Source organism: Anolis carolinensis, chromosome 1 (assembly GCF_035594765.1).
Source record: "Anolis carolinensis isolate JA03-04 chromosome 1, rAnoCar3.1.pri, whole genome shotgun sequence".
In the NCBI taxonomy this organism is placed as follows: domain Eukaryota; kingdom Metazoa; phylum Chordata; class Lepidosauria; order Squamata; family Dactyloidae; genus Anolis; species Anolis carolinensis.
In genome coordinates, this window is record NC_085841.1 from 73,777,647 (window position 1) to 73,798,377 (window position 20,731).

The window sequence follows — 20,731 nt, forward strand, 5'->3', positions numbered from 1 at the left end:
TTTCCTCTCCAAGGAGCTTAGGCAATTCCCTTTTCAGACCTGATGTAACTTAGGAGTTTCATGATGGGGTAGGATATAAACGGGTCTTTCTACCTCCAGTTAAACATTTGGTTCATTTATATAAAGAAAGTCATATGAGACACCTAAAACCTCCAAGTGATATAGTGCACAGGCTTGGCTATTGTTGTAAATGCCTTGGTGTTTGTATTGGTATAGATATCCTCCACCCCAAGTATTTCTGCTTTTATCTTTTGTTATATACTTCCTTCTGAACTGCTAAAAAATTAAAGAAAGATTTTGACCTTAGTATCCTATGTTTTACCTCCTGAGCTGCTGTGCTCCATTTGATGTATCTTATTGTTTTCAGTTTTTTCTTGCTTGCCGGTGAACTATATTTATAAAAGAATATTTTAAATTTGCAGGATTGTTCTTTAGCGTTTGCTTATTTCCTATATAACTTTTGAATGTATAGTATCCGTGGGTCAAATGTTTCAAGTTACATCCCTCCCCTGTGAAACCACAAATAGTGAATATTATATTTTTGACTATTCTTGGGCTGGAGGACCTAGGGAGTGCCACAAACACTTCTGGCAGGAAACATTTTTGGAGCATGGATAACTGAAACCATGGATATTGCGAATAAGGGGGTCATACTATACAGTAGAGTCTCACTTATCCAATACTCGCTTATCCAACGTTCTGGATTATCCAGCGCATTTTTGTAGTCAATGTTTTCAATACATCATGATATTTTGGTGCTAAATTCGTAAATACAGTAATTACTACGTAGCATTACTGCATATTGAACTATTTTTTCTGTCAAATTTGTTGTATAACATGATGTTTTGGTGCTTAATTTGTAAAATCATAACCTAATTTGATGTTTAATAGGCTTTTTCTTAATCCCTCCTTATTATCCAACATATTCGCTTATCCAACATTCTGCCGGCCCATTTATGTTGGATAAGTGAGACTCTACTGTATTTCTAAGTCCTGCTGACTGTTTTGGGAAGTTCTGTGAAAGGCTGTGTTTAAAGATATTCTATCAAAACATATTTTATTTTGATCTATATAATTCTAGAAAGCATGTAATGGTAATGAATTTAGACTTTTTCTCTAGTACTTCCAACAGTAGGAAATCTCATTTGCTAAGAAAAAGCCAATTAAAGATCACTGTGACATTTCATTGTACTTTCTGTTTCTTAAAGAGCATTTGTTGCTTAACTCATAATAACAATATTCTCTACATGGGGTCCATTAGTAATAATAAAACGGATGCTTCCATAATGTTTGTACTTGTGAGTGAGATTAATTTTCCTCTCAAACAGGTATTAAACAGGAAAAAAATGATTTTTGTCTGCTAAGAGGTTGATTTAAAATGCTCTGCAGTCTTCTTAAATCAACACACTATTGCCCTGAATTAGTTCACTTACAAAAAATAAAAACAAAAAACATTTTCTATCATCTCCAGAGACTCACAGCTAGTACAGGAACCAGGCAGCGAAGCAGACTTTCCATTATGTCCCAGTACCTGTGCACTGTTCACAAGTGTTTCACGATTCCAGGAAAAGCTTTTGTTCCAAAACCAGATGTAAGTTTCTTTCTTTCTTTCAGGAGTTGAAGCTTTATTAAATAATTTATAGAGGAAACAACATGAAAACACAGGTGGACTACAGAATGAGACTGAATTAACTTTGACTTTCACTGGAGGGTTAGCAAAAACTTGTCACAATGGTATGCACTAAATTTCAAAGGATTTTGAAAAAAGTACATTCATTAATAAAGCAACATTTATTTCTGAAGGAACAACAAAATATTAGACTGCTTAAAAAGTAGAAATATTTGAAAAAGGGAGAGTTGTAAACTGTCCAGCATAAGTTTCTAGAAGGTAGATTAATAGAATTGAAAGATACGAAATTTAAAATGTTCCAAATAAATTGTATGACTATGTTAATGTTGACAGTCAACATTTAGTATGTATTAGTTAGAATTCCAGGTATAGTGAACCTGATGCTTTGTGTATTCTTTCTTAAGTATTTTAGCTCATAAAGCACTGTCTAAGTGTTAATAGTTATGGCTAGCAAATGTATCTTCATGTGTCAGGAAGATTTTATTTCATTGGTATTGACTACAGATTGAACTTTTTGAAGTGCTAATGGTCATTGTAGTATCACCTGTAACAAAGGTTCCCTGTAACAAAAGGGAAAGTGTATTCAAACTTCCTTCCGTGCAGTTGATGCAGTTAATTAGAAAATAACTAAACTTGTCCTTTTTCTCTAAATTAGAGTTCACTTTTATGTGTGACCATGAACAGCCCAAATCACCTGATCCCAGAGATGTTTCTATATTCTTAGATTAAGGACTGGAGGCCACTTCAAAGGAGCACTTTGTTGTTCAAAGCCTTTTTCCTTTGTCTTGTTCCCTGCACATGTAGTTTCTTTTTTTTCAAAGTCTGATAATTGCAATGAGTAATCTGACCTCAGTGGGACAGTAGCTCAGAGGTTAGTGGTGCAGCTAATACTGGTAGTCATTCTTGGAGCATACCTTGGTATCAACTGTCTTACTGTTTCAACCGTCTGGGATTTGACCAGCTTTTTAGGAGTTGGAAGCTTGAAAAGGAAATCGCCTTTCATATCTCTTCCTTACAAAAAAGAGATTTCTCAGAGGCCACTTTTTCTAGTTTGTGCTTTGGGCAGAATTACGATTGGTCTCATTAATAATGTTATAAATATTAGTAATTATAAATATAAATATTATAAATATTAATATAAATATAAATATTATAAATATTAATATAAATATAAATATTATAAATATTAGTAATGTTATAAATATTATTAATTGTTTCTTCTGTGGAGTCATGGTTTCTGTAAACGCTGCTGGTAGCCTGAGAAAAATCCTAACCTTCACAAGACAATAAAGGTCTGAATCTGAATCAGAAATCTGACTTTGACCCTGAGTCTTATCAGATAAACAATGAATTTCCTGATTGAATCAAATTGTCCAGCCTTAGCCATAAGACTGGGATGCTGCAAGTTGTAATATGGCATATATGAAGATATGGAGAAAGGCTGTTACCGTGTTTCCCCAAAAATAAGACATCCCCAAAAAATAAGACCTAGTAGAGGTTTTGTAGAATTGTGAAATATAAGATACCCCCGAAAGTAAGACCTAGGAGGAGGAAACCACCACCGAAAGGCACCCGCCTTACCCTTCTTCTCCTTCGCCTTCCTTGGTGGCGGCACCTCCCTCCTCTTCCGCCTTCCTTGGTGGGTGCTGCATGAAGGAGAAGGGAGAGGTGCGCACTTTTCCCTCCTTCTCCTTCCTCGTCCAGTGCTGCTTGAAGGAGAAGGGAAAGGCAACACCTCCAGATCTTTCTATTATAAGTAGATAACAAAATATATCTATTTCAAATAGGAGAGAAGGAGCTCCTTCACGTGAAAGGAGGAAGAGGCGGGGCGCTTCCCTCTCCCTCTCCTCTCTCGAGAAGGAGGTCCTTCTCGCGAGAGGAGAGATAGAGGCAGGAGGAAGCAGCCCGTGATCGCTACTTCCCTGGGCCCAAGCGCCGAGCGGAGGGAGAAGTTTTCTCCCTCCGCTTGGCACTTGGATCTTTAGAGAAGCGCGAGGCGTGTCGCTGCTTAGCGGCTCGCCTCGTGCTTCCCTGGGCCCAAGCGCAGGGCGAAGGGAGAAAACGTCTCCCTCCGCTCAGCGCTTGGGCCTTTAGAGAAGCACAAGGCATGTCGCTGTTTAGGAGCTCCTTCTCGCAAGAGGAGAGGGAGAAGCAGGAGGAAGCGGCCCACGATCGCTGCTTCCCTGGGTCCAAGCACCTGCTGGAGAGAGAAGTTTCCTCCCTCCGCTAGGCGCCTGGGCCTACAATCTGGGTTATCTGATTAATCCGCGTAACCCAAGTTGGGGTCTGCCCAACTCCCAGAAATCCTAACAGCTGGTAAACTGGCTGTGATTTCTGGGAGTTCTAGGCCAGAATACCTGGGGACTCACAGGTTGAGAACCACTGGTCTAGGGCTATAAATGCATAGTAACGGTTTGTTCAGCATTGTAAGATTCTTCCTTCAAAGAAACCAATACATAAAATAGGGGTGGGGATCCTTCCTATCCATTGGCCTTGACTAGTGTTAAGCAATCTGGTGGGCCCCATAACCCACCCTCAATATAAACTTGTTTTCTCTGTATATACATTTTATCCTTTCTTTATTCTAAGTTTTTATGAGTGAACTACAGACCTTTCAGAACTATAACCACAGGGGAAATTTTTCCATTCTTCGTGGTCAGTTAGTGAGCCATGTCAGAATGTCTTTTGTGTGCTATTCAAATATTCCTTTTTGAGCAACCAAGAGATACTTTTATTTTAGCTCATACGGAGCTATGGTGCAATGGGTTAAATCCTTGTGCCGGCAGACTGATGGCTTGAAGGTTGGGTTGCTGACCTGAAGATTGCTGGTTTGAATCCAACCTGGGAAGAGTGCGAATGAGCTCCCTCTGTCAGCTCCAGCTCCCCATACGGGGACATGAGAGAAGCCTCTCACAAGGATGTTAAAACATCCGACCATCCCCTGGGCAACATCCTTGCAGACAGCCAATTCTCTCACACCCAAAGCAACTTGCAGTTTCTCAAGTTGTTCCTGACATGAAAAAAATAGCTCATGGTGGGGAACTATATTGGTTTTGTAGGGAAGGAGAAAAAGGGATGACCCAGGCTGATGTCCTGGCACACTGAGCCATGTACTAAATACAGTTGATGTGTGCCAGGGTTGACGTGTGCCAGAAACAGAGCTATTGCTTTTCTTGCAAATCTGTTTTGACTTAGAAATTATTGGTGGTAATAGTTTTGTGTGCTTGCATTCCTGTGTATGTATAACTCGTGCTACATGCTCATTCTGTTTCTGGATCTGTCCTTGTGTGTGAAAGCTATGGCAGAAGTACATGCCTCTAGGGAAGGTACTCAGTGCTGTCAACGATAGTTCTCCTCTGTCTCTCTGCATGTGGTATTTCTTTTACTCTGACATGGCTTTGTTGGCAGCAATTGCTAGGTGTCCTCTTTCTGCACTGTATCTTTGTGAACTTGTTGGGATTTTTTTTAAGTGAAGTCTGGTGAAATTTCAGCTTTTATGATTCTGTCCTAGTACAGGGTTGCCAGATCTCTTCAAAATGATTATATCTTTAACCTCTGGTAAATTCTTTAAACTGTGTTTTATTAACTAAATGTTTTCAAAAAACATAGAATGGCCAGTGCAGAATTTGCTAAAAAAAAATTTACGCATGCTAAAATGTTGTTTTCTTTGTTCTTCCATAATGTAATGTATTAATTTTGAGGTCTAGTAAGGTTATGGGATTTTGCTGAATTGCATAGAAGATGATAGTCATATTTATTATACTGATAAAGTTCCACCTCTTACTTTCTAGACAAAATTATCCCCAAAAGCTGCTTCAGAAGAAGCATTAGATTTGCACACTCATGCGGATTTATATTCTTCACTGCAGGATACTTAACTTGTTTCTCTCTCTCTCTCTCTCTCTTTTGGTCTGGATTAGATCCATTAATCTGGATGGTAGGGGTGGAAGCTGTGATTTTCTGTATGTATTTGTCCTATAAATCCCATTAGCCTTAGCAAGCATAGCCAACAGTAAAGAATAATAGGAGTTTCTGTTTAATAATACCTGGAAAGTCAGTTACTCTGTCTTTTCTGTGGGTAAAACAATACCTGCCATGCCCTGATTGCCATAAAACCTCAACTTCAATAACTATGTTACAGTTATTCTGCCTATTTTTAAGACTTATTGTTTTAATTAGTATAGCTTTTTATTAAGATACTTAAGCTTTGTCTTGGATCTATCTCAGTGCTGGCTCTACAAAAATTTATAATAATTCTTCTTTAGTCTTCATAAAGCTGGTCCTTTAAACAACCTCACAAAAAAGTACAAATACCTTATTATGCAGATATTATCTATGAACTCCATAAATTGAACTGCTGCAATAGCCAAATAACTTGGATATTTTTCTTTCTCTTTCTTTCTTTCTTTCTTTCTTTCTTTCTTTCTTTCTTTCTTTCTTTCTTTCTTTCTTTTTTTTGCATTTCTAATAATATAGTTATTAGTAAAGCAGATTCCTTGATTGTTAAAATCTAGTTGCACGTGTGGTGGAGAGATCAAAGACCCAACCTAAGCCATCATTTTGTTTCTTGTAATGGCCCATTGGACTCCTAGTGGGTGCAGATGAGAGCAAGAAGGAAGGCTTTTTAAAACAGTGCTCCTCAGTAACCATGGTACTGCCTGTATTTTTGAAGGTAGCATCTAGCCAGCCACCATAACTCGTAGCCATTGGTAATCTTATGCATAATTTCCTTTTTAAGGTGCATGTAGCATCATTTCCTTTTAAGTTCTTGCCATGATACTCCATGTTTTATAGTTTTTGTTCAGATTACTGGTGATCTTAAGTTTCTCGTGCTGTAAGACAAAAAAAAAGCCTCTCCCCTCCAAAGCATATTATATGCACACAACTTGTGTTTTATTGGCATTAGAAAAATCTCTGCATATTCATTTAGGATACTGTCCCAGTGGTTGTTGGTTAAATCTTTTTTATTGTTGTGTTCCTGCCAAAATATTCAAATTCTGTGTCTCTTTTTGAATGGAAATGAAAGGTTCCACACAGTGAATAATTATAATTTCAGCATGTTAAAAAGAAGGTTCTGAGAAGCAGGGCAAGTTAACCAACTGAATCATGCTGGCAATGTAATTACAAACTGCGTTGCTATCACCTGCATGGACTCTGTGGCAGTCTGCCAGTATCTCTGGGCCTAATCCAAGAGTGTCATATAAATAGTTTGCATTAAGTATTGGTTTGTATGTAGCATAGTGATGGGCAGATTATAACTGTACTCAAGCACTAAACAGTTGTCTGTAACAAAGGGATTTTAGTTTGCTAAATCTACTTGTAGAAATATTAGACATGGTATATAGGTAGAATCTAGGAAAGGAAGTACTTAACGGTTTTTAAATATTTAACTTGGAGAGTGAAAACCTTAACTTCAATTATAAGTATATTGTGAATGCCCTTCCTGATTCTTAACCTTGATGTGGTTAATAACTTTAAATCAGCAACAAATTGCTAAGTAGACAATTATTTGAAATAACAGGGAACCTGATTCAGGTGCCCATGGGATGTTGGCGGTTATGCAAGGTTTGGCAATAACTGAATGGCAGTGTCTCTTTAGCATGTGCAATGCAATCATACTGGGAGTGGGTTTGTTTTATTAATGAAATAACATAGTTTGACCATAGCTATTGGAAATTAAAATTGACACTGAAAGATGATGCCATAGTGTCTGAACAGACTCATAGAGGGATTTACATGGTGTCATATTAAAGTAGCATATTATAGATATAATACTCTTATGTCAAAACAGACATTTGTACTCTTCCTTTGGTTCTTTTCTGCTAAAATTCAGTTGCAAAGCAATGTCAACAATGTTACTTTTTGATAGCCGAAAAAGATACTTTCTCAAAATTGAATGACATGCCACACATTAAGAAGAGAAAACTGTTGTTATTCATATATCCATGTATTCATACATGACATATAAAATCACAACAAAAGTACAATAAACAGAGCTCCCCCCCCAAAAAAAAAGAAAGAAAGAAAGAAAACTGTATTTACACATAGTCCTTCAGGTTGTAACCCGACGTGTTTTCTTGCTGAGCTCCTGGGAAGGGTTGCTGTGATTTGTTGGGGTAAATCCAGGCCCTCTGCTGTTTTCTAAAACAGGAAGTGCCAAAGATGGCACCTGCAGCAAGCAGAAGTCCTGCTGAAATGAATCCGATGTAAACTGCTCCTCCTGGTTCATGTTTATTGCTTTCTGGGATGTTTGGGTCCAGGAAATTTGAAATGATCTCTCTGGTGTACCAGGCTGTTGGTATCAAGCCAAATATTCCTGCGAGGATAAACAAGACTCCTCCTGCAAATGAAGTGTGGCTTTTGGTGTCTCTGTTCCCTCCCAGCCGGGTGCACTTCATCCCGACCGTGGCAAGGCAGATCCCAAAAGAGGAGAGGATACAAGACAAAACCATGGTGGTCCGTGCTGCTTGGATATAAACAGGGAGAGAAAGGATGGAGTATTTCAGTGTGCAGCTAAACATCCCAGTGCTGTACCATGTGCAGTCCATCCAGAGCCCTTGCATCTGAGTTATGGCTGTGATGATGTTTGAACCCATGTCTGCGCTCACTTTCCAGTTGGGCAGTAAGGTGGCTGTGATTGCACCGAACACACCGAACAAGGCGAGGACGAACGCGAAGAATTGCAGAGCTCCTGATGCCATGATGCGATTTGCAGTCACCTTTTGTCAGTCTGGTTCTCTCCTGTTGTTGTAAACGTGTGTAACTGTCTGATAGCTCCCCAGCCAAGGCTGTAGCTGTCTGTATGTAATTGAAGGGGGAGGGGACAGAGTGGCAGGCCAAAGGAAAGAGAAGTGAACAAACAAGAGCTTGCATTTAAAATCACAGCTATCTGAATGAATGACTGGACGTGACCCTTCAGCAGATGAGAAGGCTACAAAAGCACGGAGCAGCTGTACACAGGGCACTTGAACAGAAATGATTACAAATGAACAGTGTCTGAGCAACTGAGCAAAGGGGAAAACCCTTCCAATAATCCACAGTGCAAAAAACATGCTCATTTGCAATGTTAAGGCATGGCAATAAGAGAATGCAGATACTAAAAAGGAAAGAAACACAACATTAAGCAATCCTTGCCTTCAGTGAATGGCAGAGAAGCCTTAATGTAGTTTGGTGACATAAGGCAGTAAGTTTTTTAAAAGAAACAGTCTTTCACATTCAAATCTATAGTTAATGAAAAGGTGATTTGTATGATTATATTTTATTCTAAATTCTTATAAGAAATATTTGTTTTGTTGAAGTATAGCATAATCTTTTCCTACTTTCACTGGTTATTCAACATGTCTTTTTTATTTTACAAAGACCTTGAATACGGTTATATAAAGAGTCAGCCTTCTGTATTGGGCAGTCGACTCTTAAACTCAAAATTTCATGTGTTTTAGGTACACATTTTTTTATTCATAATAACCTTGTCTTGAATACTGGGAACAAGTCAAACTGAAGGTTTGGGATACAGCTCACCTATGTTAAGTATATTTAAGTAGTGTTAACTCTAACATTTAAGGTTATTCGTAATACTGAAATATAAGAAATGTGCTGAACTCTAGCTGAATTATGCTTTTACAAACTGGATGATATATAGCATTCTTTGATTGTGATTTTCCTACATGGGAGGTGGTTGGGCTAGATGGCCCATGTGGTCTCTTCCAACTCTCGTTCAATTTTTTTTTTTTTTTTACAAAAATCATAGAATCATAATATCTCATTGTATTTGTTAGTCAAAGTTCTGGTACTATGACTTCAAAAACATTTTCTGATAACATAATACATTATAATTCCTTTTTATTCCAATTCAGAAAACTGATTTAGAAGGGGCCAAGTTTGAAGACTTTACCTATGGATTACTTACCTAATTCCTTACATTGTTAATCCTAAAACATTACATCCTGTGATAGTCACTCATCTAAATGTGAGCCCACTTTCTACTGTAATCTTGGAATCATTTATTAACACTCCAAAGTCCATAATAGTGCCAGTTATGTAGTTAAGTATTATCATTATGGCAAAATGGTTAAAATTGTGACTTTGATGGTTTGCCAGCATATTACGTGGAAGTACAGTATAAGAAAGGTTTGGAGAATCTCTAAGATTTCCCTCTCACACATTTTGTGGACACATTCCTATTCTCCAAGCATGTCATCTTTGCTTAGGTTTGCTAAGTTGGAATAAGGTTCAATACCTCTTCAAAAACAGTAGTAACATCACATGCTTTGTACGGTGTTCCCTCACTACTTCGTAGTTCACTTTTTGCGGATTCGCTGTTTCACGGTTTTTATTAAACTCTTAAAAGAATATTATAAATCATAAAAATTACAATTTACAGCCTAAAGAAGGGAGGAAGGAGAAGCCGAAGGGAGAGAAAAGGAGCCCAAGTGGCAACAGGAGGAGAAGGAGACGATTTATCAACACACGATTAGTTGATAAACACTTAAAATAGTGTATAACTACTAAAATAATGTATAAATATATAGCGTCCCTACTTCGCGGATTTTCATGTATTGCGGGTGGTCCTGGAACCTAACCTGCCACAATAAGTGAGGGAACCCTGTATTGCGAAGGCTTGCCACCAATCAATAGGCAATTGTGGGCAGATGGGCTGGTGTGATTATGCTTACTTTTTGGCTCTAGTATGATAAAAGTAACAGAATTTAGCAAAGTGTAATTTTAAAGCATGCGTATTTGATTCATTTTTACAACATGTGTGTTTAAGTAGGAGAGGTTTACATAATAAGATCTAAATGATAGGTGAGCTAACATCACTTCTGAACTGGAAGATGTAAATGAAAAACAAGTCTAAACATAACATTTGTTATCCAGTAATTAATAGGTTCTTTTGCTGTGCATTTTTCATGTGTAAGAAGACTTAGATTCCAAAGATATAGAAAACAGATGAAAACTTTCTCTGCTGAAACAGCCCTTTTAAAATTTGCTTAGCTAGATTTTGCAGGCAACAGTGGTTTTTTTAAACCACTTACAATCTTCTCTGAAAATAATGTATTGCAGCAACAAAATATATATCTTTAGGTAAAGATGCTTCTCATTTTCACATTCATATTTTGTTGATGTAAAACCTCCTGACCTTTATGTTTTCTGTAAAGAAAGCAGAGGAACAAGGCAACGTGATTTGCTCAGAAGGATGGATTTGCTTTTATTTTTAAAAATTGTGTTTTTCTAATAGGATAGCTTATTTATTTTTTCTGCTTTTATTTTCAGAGTTTTAACTGTAGGTGTATCTTATACCAGGATTTTAAAAACATTTCCCTCTCATGACCTCTTTCTGCCTGATAAATCTTTATGTGATCCCAGGTATATAGTTTTAAAAATAAAACATGTACTAATAATAAATCAGCATTTGCAAGGCTTAATTCACAAGCTGATTTCCCTTTTTGTAGAGTATAGCTGAAGCATTTTCTGCAGGGTCCACTGTAAACATTGCATATAGTTGCTAAATGGCATTCAAAAACCTTTTGCTGTTGCCAAATTGTTTGTAACCCAAACATTGAGCTCAGGGAACCCCAATTGGGGTTGTGAGGCACAGCTTAAAAAGCAGTGCATTATATAATGCTGTTGTAAACCTGCAGAGAGAAAGGCAGAATAGAAATTAACTAACTAACTGAAATATGGTTTGACACCATTTTAATACCATGGCTAAATGCTATGGAATCATGGGATTTATTTATTTATTTCTCTCATTTCTATCCCGCCCTTCTCACCCGAAGGGACTCAGGGTGGCTCACAATCTGGCAAAAATTAAAAGCCAATATACAATACAAGAAGATAAAATATAAGCAATTAAAACAATTGAATAATTTAACAAAATACATTTAAAACCATACAGTATAAATACCATACAGGACTTGTAGTTTGATGAGGCACTAGCACCAAAGTACAGCTCCCATGATTCCATAGCATTGAGCCATGGTGATTAATGGTATCAAACTGCATTAAATCTACAGCTCAAATACACATTTGGAGTGATACTGCCTTAGAAGATATTTCAGCTATTTATCTTCCCATCTTTTGGTTAAATGAGTTCAAATACAATTTATTTTCTATGCAATCATTTAAAAAATAAGCATATTTATAACTTTCAGAACTCACCTTGCTCACTTCCCCGTGCACCCGCTCTAACAACTCTTTGATATTACAGTTAGACAACAACCCGGTTCTGTATCTTCTCTGAATTCTTTAACACCATTATTGCAGGGGTGTGTCAACATTTGCCCCTTGTGGTCTATAACTTGGACTGTTTTCCCTTTCTTTAGCAGAGGCTACATAGCAATGAGAGCATTAATTAGCTACGCCTGTGTTAGATTTCTGTGCAGCTGCAAATCTGCCTTGGCACTTTGATTCAGGAGAGACCAGCATGGGATAGGCAGGGCAAAAGGTGACTTTTCATGCTGACCATAAATATTATCTGCACTACTATGTTCAACGCTTGGCTGGAGCCTTCCCCCCACAGTCCAAGCTTCAAAAAAAATGGTACGGGAGCCTTTGAAGTCGGTGATGACAGATTTAAGAACCTGGTATTTATTTGACAGTGATGGTGACAATTTTTTTTATGGTAATGCTTGGAAGCTGTTTCATCTTATTTCTTTTCTTATGGTGAAGAAAGCTTGATTTAAAAAACTGTGATCTTGTTCTGCCTATTAAAGCAACATACTCTGACCTAGCACATTCTGTAAGTATTGTTTTCCTGCTCCCATCATCCCAAAACAACCATACTGACTGAAAATGTTGGCAGTTGAAGTTTAACGTATGTATTTATTTCCTTTACATGTGATGAATGGACATCATGTGGAGGGACACATTATTTGAGAAATAAGTCAGGCTAAAACAGGAGTCTGCAAAAACCTCTCTGTCCTTTTTTCTCCCTGAAAACTTGCTTGATCATGTTCCATAGAACTTGAATGTATGCACCATTTTTGAAAATCTGCTAAGCTAAAGTTAAAGGGTTAACATAGCTCAGTCTGTAAGAAACGAATGGGGCATGAATGCTTGAATCGGTTCCAGAGCAGGTGCATATGTTTACTCTCGATCCATCTCCAAGATTGAGAAGGGAAATAATGGAGCTGTCCCTGGGTGGTACTGTCTACCTCATTGATCTATCACTCATTCTATTTCAGTTTTTAAGTTTTGAAGTCAGCAGCTTTAAAAATTAGGCTTCTCAAAACAATCATGATGGCTTCTATCCCAACGAATTAGGAGCACACTACATTAAAATCCCAGTGAAATGTTATTCAAGTCAAAACATTTTAAACATCAGCAACAATGTGTAAGAATCAATTATTAAGTTCAGTACTTACCTTCAAATTGGAGCTCCAAGATGGTTTCTTGGCAGGGAAAATTGTAGAAACGCAACCTCTTTGAACGTAAAGATCTCTAGTCCGCGTAAAAAATTGCATTGGCTTTTTTTTTATTAAACAAAAATAGCTCTCTGGTATTATGAGCACAGCAGTGCTGCCGGTTCCCTGTCTCACTACCATCTACCAGGGAATAAAGAATGACTTTGTGTAATGACTCTGCATTAGAGAAAATACTTTGAGTAGGGAGTAAAAGCCAAGAGATTATGAAGGAAACATATGTGAACCTTTAGTCCAAAAAGCATAATGATTTCCAGATATCGTGATGGTTTCATAACAATTTGGAAATCTTGGGGACCGGGAGAAATTTAGAACATGTGTGTGTGTATATATATTTAAATGAAACTTTTTCCCTTCTAATTAAACTGACTTTGAAAGTTATTGGAAAACACAACTTTTTACAGTAAGCTGTGGTGCAGCTGATGATAAGAAATAAGATAGTTGCAAAGCAGTCACCTCAAATTATCCACAATAAGATTATAATATCCTTTAAGGTCAGTAACCTATTTTATGTAATAAATGCTTGCATACCTGCTGGTGGTAGCTTGTAGCCTTCTCTACTTCTTTCTGTAATGAATTGTCTTTCTCTAAAGACCATAAAGCAAAAAGGTAGCAAGCCTTTCAAATAAAGCTTATGAGGGTGTCACAGGGTAGAGAGCAAACAAAACAAGAAGATAAACATGCTGACCATGCACCAAGATAAATATGTGTTGTCCTCTGTTGTCTGACTTTCCTCGACACATGGAAAGGAGCAGATTACTGGTTTGTAACACACAATATTTGATAGTTCTATAGCTTTATCGGAGCCTCCGGTGGATCAGTGTGTTAAAGCGCTGAGCTGCTGAACTTGCAGACGAAAGGTCCCAGGTTCAAATCCGGGGAGCGGAGTGAGCGCCCGCTGTTAGCTCCAGCTTCTGCCAATCTAGCAGTTTGAAAACATGCAAATGTGTGTACATCAATAGGTACCGCTCCGGCGGGAAGGTAACGGCGCTCCACGCAGTCATGCCAGCCACATGACCTTGGAGGTGTCTACGGACAACACCGGCTCTTCGGCTTAGAAATGGAGATGAGCCGGACATGACTGGACTTAACGTCAGGGGAAACCTTTACCTTTACCTTTTTATAGCTTTATTACTTGCAGTCTTGAAGTAACTATTAATCTGAATGTTGTTTTCAGGAAAGTGCTTTTGAGATGCACTCAGCATCTTAACACAGGGTTATGCTTGATTTATACAGTCCTTGATAGCTTGATAGTTGGACTTGGTGCCTGCAGACACTGGCCATTCCCTGACCTGGGTCTCTGGAGGCACAGTATCCACAACAGATAATTCCATTCTCCTCTTGCCTATGATAAAAGCAACAGTTTGTGCTTATGATTGCTGATTTTCATATGACTGAAGAAGACCTGTGTTTATTTGGGATATTGTTTGCTTTCAGAGCGATTTTGTTAAGGAGTAAGTATGAATAGGATTGGAGTGTTTCCTTCAAGTTGTCAATTGTTTTCAGCTTTGGGGTGAATGTTAAATCGGCAGAGTAATTAACACTGGAAATATGCCAAGAGGGAGGTGTGTTAAGCAAACCTTTGTTGTGACTACCTTCCACCTAGAAACCTATGCCCTCATTGTGACAGACCATGTGGATCTAGAATAGGTCACCATCAATCTACCCTTGGGAGACAATCACACTTGGCCATGAGGAATCACCTATAGCAGAGGTCCCCAAATTTGGCGGCCCGCCAAGATCGTTTACCTGGCCCCTACTCTCAGTTTTAGACATAGGCTCGTCCAAAGTCTGAAATGACTTGAAGGCACACAACAACAATTCTAATTAACTTGACCATCTTCTTGGCCATAAGCAGGCCCATACTTCCCATTGAAATCCTGATTGGTTTATGTTGGTTAAAATCATTTTTATTTTTAAATATTGTATTGTTCTTTCATTGTTGTTTTTTTGCACTACAAATAAGTCATGTGCAGTGTGCATAGAAATTTGTTCATTTTGTTGTTTTGTTTTTTTTTCAAATTATAATTCTGCCCCTCAACAGTCTGAAGGATTGTGGATCAGCCCTCTGCTTAAAAAGTTTGAGGACCCCTGACTATAGTAGTAAAAACATTGGAAATGTATTTATTGTAATGTTGACATTGCACAGCAAACTTTAATGCACTTCTATCCTATTTAAGGAGGTGTTAGGTTCAGCATCTAGTGAACGAGCGATGAATGAATGTGTGGCCCTCCAGATGTTGGGGTATTGAAAAATGATGGGAGTTGCTTTCCAACATCTGCAGGGCCATGCATTCCTGTTTTTCCTCTAAACAGAAGACAGTCAATTGGGGGGAAGGGAAAACCACATTTTATACATGGATTCCTAGGGTGGAGACCAGGAGAGTTGGGGGAATGAACTGGGGAAAGACAGAAAATTGAGAGTTAGGCAGGCTTTGTCATTGGATTCTTATTGATGCCCATTTTGGTGGAACTTCTCAAATAGTAATCTTCAGCTCTTTCACATCCTTCAAACACAGCAGACCATTGTGCTTGCAGTTGTAGAATTTTAGAGTAGAATTGTGTGTGTTTATGTAAGGGGTTCACATATTCCAATATGTAGAATTCAAACAGCAGTTCTAGAAGCACTTTGGACATTCAGTTTTTTGCTACCTTTCAAAGGGTTCTCAGGATAGCTTACGAAAGGTTCAATACAAAAAAGCAAATTAAATCAAAAACATTTTTTGGAAGATTGCAACATATGAGTAGTGGTGCTTTGCTGCTATTCCACTATTCATATGGAATAATGAAAGGGGTTCTTTAAAACTGTAGATGACTTTGAGGCAGCTAAGCAGAAGGAACAAAACTGAATGGTTAGAATAATGCTGTCCACTTTGGACATTTTTTTAAAAAATCTACTCTTCCAAGAAGCTCAAAGGAGCATATGTGGTGTGCTTAATATAGTTTCAGGTTGTTTTCTCTTCTTTCAGTGCTTTTTTGGATCTTTTTGTACAGAAGATTTGTTTTTTTTAACATGCTAGGAAAAATCTAGACTTAATAGCATGTTTCTGATGTACTGATTATACTACATAGCAAATTCCATTGTTCTTGAGCAGTCGATGTGGCAGAGGGTAAGGATGTGTGTCTAGACGAAGTTATACATTGTCTTTGCAGGGGTTTTTCTCCTAAAAATACCAGTGAAACAACTAAGTTAGTCTCATTTTTAGTTCTCTTAGTGTATACTCCTTTGGTTTTCTTTTTTTTACCCCAGCTTGTTAATATGTATAAGTTTTATTTCGTGTCAAAAGCATTGCGTAATAAATAAGTTTAAAAGTGATAAAAATAAAGGAATCACAAACAGCTAAATAGTTTTGGACCAAAAGCAGGCAACAGCAATCGCATTGTCCGTAGCTTTAAACAACTCCTCCTCCGTGCATGAGGCAGGGCATTGTGGGCAAGCATACATATGAGGAGTTGTTTGTTCAGCTACAGTCACACAAGGTGGAAGGTTCCTCCAGGTAGTGCCATCTTACCAGGTTGTCTTTTGATCTGCCCACTCCGCTTCTCAGTCTGTTTAGGGACTTCCAAATTGCCCATTCGTGGTTTGCCCCTGGAGGCAGACCCTCATGGGGAGCCATCCAATTGGGATTGCCTGGTTTAGCTGCCCAGAGGGACACCCTTGCTTTTGCTGGGGGAACATCAAGAGGAGTGGTGGTTCTCATGAAGCTTTTCCTTGATTTGAGTCTACTGGGAGGGGGCTTATAGTCATGCAGTGGGTGGCTTTCACAATGTTCAACTTTATTTCTCTCACAGTTAGCAGCACATCAGGGGGGGCAATGCCAGCTAGCTTGTAGAGTTTTTATCAACAGGTGTAGGTTTAGGCATCCTGTGATTATTCTACATGTTTTGTTCAGTGCTATGTCCACCTGCTTCGCATGGGCAGACTTGTGCCAAACAGGACAGGCGTACTCTGCAGTTGAGAAAGACAAGACCAGGGCTGATGTTCTTATTACTTGTGGGTCTGCACCCAACGCACTGCCAGTCAGTTTCCTCAGGATGTTATTGCATGCAGCTACTTTGTGCTTGGTGTTCATGCAGTGTTTCCTATATGTTAGTGTTCGGTCTAAGGTGACACCAAGATATTTAGGATGGAAACAGTGTTCGAGCTCTTGGACACGGAAAGAGCCTCCTCGAAGACTGAATAAATTCAGTCGGGGATCCCCTGGGCAACATTTCTTGTAAACGGCTAATCTTTCCAACCCAAAAGCATTGCATTGCCTTTAAACTTTTTTTAACATTTTAATATGTATAAGTAAGAAATAAGATATAATGTCAGTAATTTCCAGTCATCCAATTACAAGTGAACAATATTGTCATGTATTTGTTCCTATAGCAACAAAGCAGCTTTCCTACTTTTGTGAAATCAAGCCTATAATGGCATGAATGATGAGATGTCTTTTGTGTTTCCACAGGATGTAAATATCCAAGTGTAGCACTAAGACTGTGATATTTTATTATGAATACTCATCTGTTATCTGATGTATACAAGTATTTATTATGCTTGATTGGATCCAAAATTACTTTCTGCTAGCCAAAGTATTCCCATTCTTGGGAGGCTTGTTCCAACTTACTAGAAGAATGCTGCCAGAAAACCACTACCAGATCTAGGGAAACGATTTCACAAATCCTTTTCAGTGACAATTTCAACACTAAAGGAATTTTGCATCCCCTTTTTTGCCGCATTTCTCTAATTGTCGCATAACCATGATACATTCTGGCACTATACTTCACAAGGTTCCTGCTAGAAGCCAAGAATTAATGCCTCTATTCAATAGCAATGATCTTCTGCAACTCATAAATTTCTGTGAAATCTGATTTCATTCTTGAAGCACTAGAAGAGAAGGATGCTCAAAGCATAAGATATACTTTAATTTTTTGCCCTACTTACAAAGAGCGATGCTGTCTATTTAACTGCTATCATGTATGAAAACAATCAATTCTGGGAGATTTCCTTATGCTAAAATTTCCTAAAATAGATCACTTTCCCATTTGATTCATGTAGCATGAGCATATCATGCAAAACTGGGTCAAATTTAGAGGAATTAGGTATGCTCGAACCCCACTGAAATAAATGGGAATGGGATTTTTAAGGATTGAGTTTAGTGTGGTTTAGATACTTTTCTTTTTGGATTGTGCAATATGGTGAAAAGTGTAAGAGGGCCTCCAAGGTGACCCTTGCAAGGACTATGTGCTTTATTAACATGAATTCAGAATAGCTTGATTGAGATAAATGCAATTATTTCATCGTTTTATGTGTAACTGGAACTTGAACACTTTCAGTGTAAAATCATATAGCACCTAAAGCACATTGTTATCCATGGTGTGTGGAAAAAGAAAGAAGACAACAGGCATTGTATTCTGTGCCTGCAGTAGCAACCTTTGACATGGATGGATGTTTTTGTATTTATCTGAAAGCAATACATTACATGATGATACAGCAAGGGGTCTATGCACTAAGCTTCTGTTTTTCAGATAGATGAAGTCTCATTTACTACATTTAAATTATGCATTAATTAGAAATCTTTAAACAAATAATATTTAACCACAAGCTTTCTTTAGATTCCCAGATCCTTTTCTTAAGCCATATTTTTATTAAATCTTCATTCGCAGGTAGATGTGACTGTTGTTCATTTTACACCACTAGTGCAACCAAAGATTGAACAACCATTTAAACTGGTGGAAAAAGTTGTTCAAAGTGTTTTTCAGTTCAGAAGAAAATACTGTCACCATGGTATACGGTAAGAGATCTTTCTCATTTACATAAATTATGGCCTAAGTGTACTGGTTAATCTGAGCTTTAATATACTCATTAAAACAGCGGATTCACCAACTTCTCCTTGATTTAACGAGTCATCTATAATGGTAAATTTGGATCTTTAACTTTGTGTGTATGCATGTGTGTGTGAGAAAGAGCAAGAGAGATAGAAGTATTATAAGAAGTTTTCTCAGATTTGAACAAAAGAAAAACAAAAGAAATAGAGAGGTTATTTTTCTAAAATTAGAAAGAAAATAATAATTGCCTTCAAATTTCCTTTGGGCAGTTATACATATACATAATGCATTGATACTTCTCTTTCCAAAATGACACCATATAACTAGTAATTGTCAATACCAAAACTTACCAAGGGTAGGTGGATATCCCTTTCCCTGCAGTGACCAAAGCGCCCCCGCCCTCCTCATATTTATCAGAGAGCCTCTGAAGCCCCCTAAGCATGGCCTTTCAAATCTCAAGGATGGCCAAGGCCTGTGTCTCCTCAGCTGAACACAAAATGTTTGCAGTAGACAGTTAAATAGCCAAATAACACTGGCAAATGTCACTGTAAGCTATCTGTTTACAGGGATATAGCCAAATGCTTCTGTCTCCCACTACAATTATCCAGACATACATAGCCAAGAGAGAGGATTTCTGCAGCAATATGGTAGGTTGAAGGGGTGACAGATAGCTCAGCATTGTGTCGTTCTACATACGGAACTCATATGCTACACTGAGCCATGCAAGATTTCTTAGCTACTTTAGGAGTCCAAATAAGAGTACTTTTTAAAAATGAAAACAGTATTAAATGTCCTATGTGTTCCTGGCCTATGATTTGCATAACAGTCCATTACTCCCAACATAGTATATTTTTCTTGTGGAAATGCAGAGCAGCAAGGATGGTGGGAGGCAGAGAAAGACAGAAAACTTTCTCTCAAGCAATGTGTGAGCTAGTAGGACAGTTTGATTTCTTGACAGCATCCCCTTTTTCTCTTTGCTCCTGTCACTGCTGTGCTCATTTTTTTCACTGCCACCTGTAGTAGCTATGCTAGGAAATAGCTTACACTTTCACAGAAAACTTGCTTTTTAGGAGTGTGTTACAGTTGAAGAATATACCAGCAGCCTCCAAAGCTGGAGCCACTGCCTCAGTAACTCTGCTTAAGACTAAGGCCAAGAAGTCTGACATTCTAGAGCTACAGTCAGGATTCAGTTGTGGTTAGCTTGTGAGGAAGCCCTTTTTCAGGAGTCACTTCCATGGGGAGCCCTTTTTGTAAGCAGACATTTATTTCACTTTTGAAGCACCTTTCGGAATAAGGTGGTTGTGTGTTTTCCAGGCTGTATGGCCATGTTTCAGAAGCATTCTCTCCTGATGTTTTGCCCACATCTGGAACATGGCCATACAGCCTGGAAAACACACAACCACCCTGTGATTCCGGCCATGAAAGCCTTCAACAACAACTCTCCAAATAGTTCCAGTGCAGTTCCCTGAGGACTTTTAGCATGTGATAAGGAACTCCATGCCATCTTCTTTTCAAGCCACTCTGAGTTCCGGGGCTGGAGTAAAGGCAGATGTAACTGAATAAAATAATCTTCCAGTGAAAAGTCCGCATTACAATCATGTCTGTAACATTACATATGTAGGCCCTCTGACATTGCCTTCAAAGGCTGCTTGTTCCTGTACCAAGCCCTTGCCCTCCTTCTTATATTGGGCTGACATTTCTAGACTGAGCCATGCCCCAACCTTTCATTACCATGTTCTCTGAGCTACAGCTTTAATGCAGTGAAGCACCCTTGACTCATTTACATATCTCCGGACTCAGCAGTACTACCCAAAGGTAGTATAAGTTTGCTTGAGTGCATTTTATTCTGTGCAAAATGGGAGCGATAAGG

At 38.3% G+C, this 20,731-nt stretch overlaps 2 protein-coding genes across 6 annotated transcripts in view; one reads left to right on the forward strand and one right to left on the reverse strand.

Annotated features, from left to right (window-relative positions):
• Positions 1 to 20,731, forward strand: part of tfb1m (transcription factor B1, mitochondrial) — a 33,766-nt gene that overhangs the window by 11,256 nt on the left and 1,779 nt on the right. For 3 of the 4 annotated variants that reach the window (XM_008123660.3, XM_062976983.1, XM_003215777.4), the window contains 2 exons: positions 1,472 to 1,591; positions 18,700 to 18,827. In XM_008123660.3, coding sequence (XP_008121867.1) covers positions 1,472 to 1,591; positions 18,700 to 18,827 — 248 coding nt within the window. The remainder of the gene's footprint in view (positions 1 to 1,471; positions 1,592 to 18,699; positions 18,828 to 20,731) is intronic. The other variant, XM_008123678.3, reaches the window with a different exon arrangement.
• On the reverse strand, positions 1,773 to 13,177 carry cldn20 (claudin 20). 2 transcript variants are annotated; one of them, XM_008123643.3, is made up of 2 exons: positions 12,994 to 13,177; positions 1,773 to 8,428 (listed from the first exon to the last, which is right to left on the reverse strand). In XM_008123643.3, the coding sequence occupies exon 2, from the start codon at positions 8,329 to 8,331 to the stop codon at positions 7,669 to 7,671; it is 663 nt and encodes a 220-aa protein (XP_008121850.1). In that variant the 5' UTR covers positions 8,332 to 8,428; positions 12,994 to 13,177; the 3' UTR covers positions 1,773 to 7,668. The 2 variants fall into 2 exon arrangements, with proteins under 2 accessions (XP_008121850.1, XP_008121858.1); XM_008123651.3 differs by lacking the exon at positions 12,994 to 13,177 and adding an exon at positions 11,789 to 12,977.

Bases quoted from the DNA above. Each gene is read 5' to 3' on its own strand.
- cldn20 (XM_008123643.3), bottom strand. From the start codon at position 8,331: ATGGCATCAGGAGCTCTGCAATTCTTCGCGTTCGTCCTCGCCTTGTTC.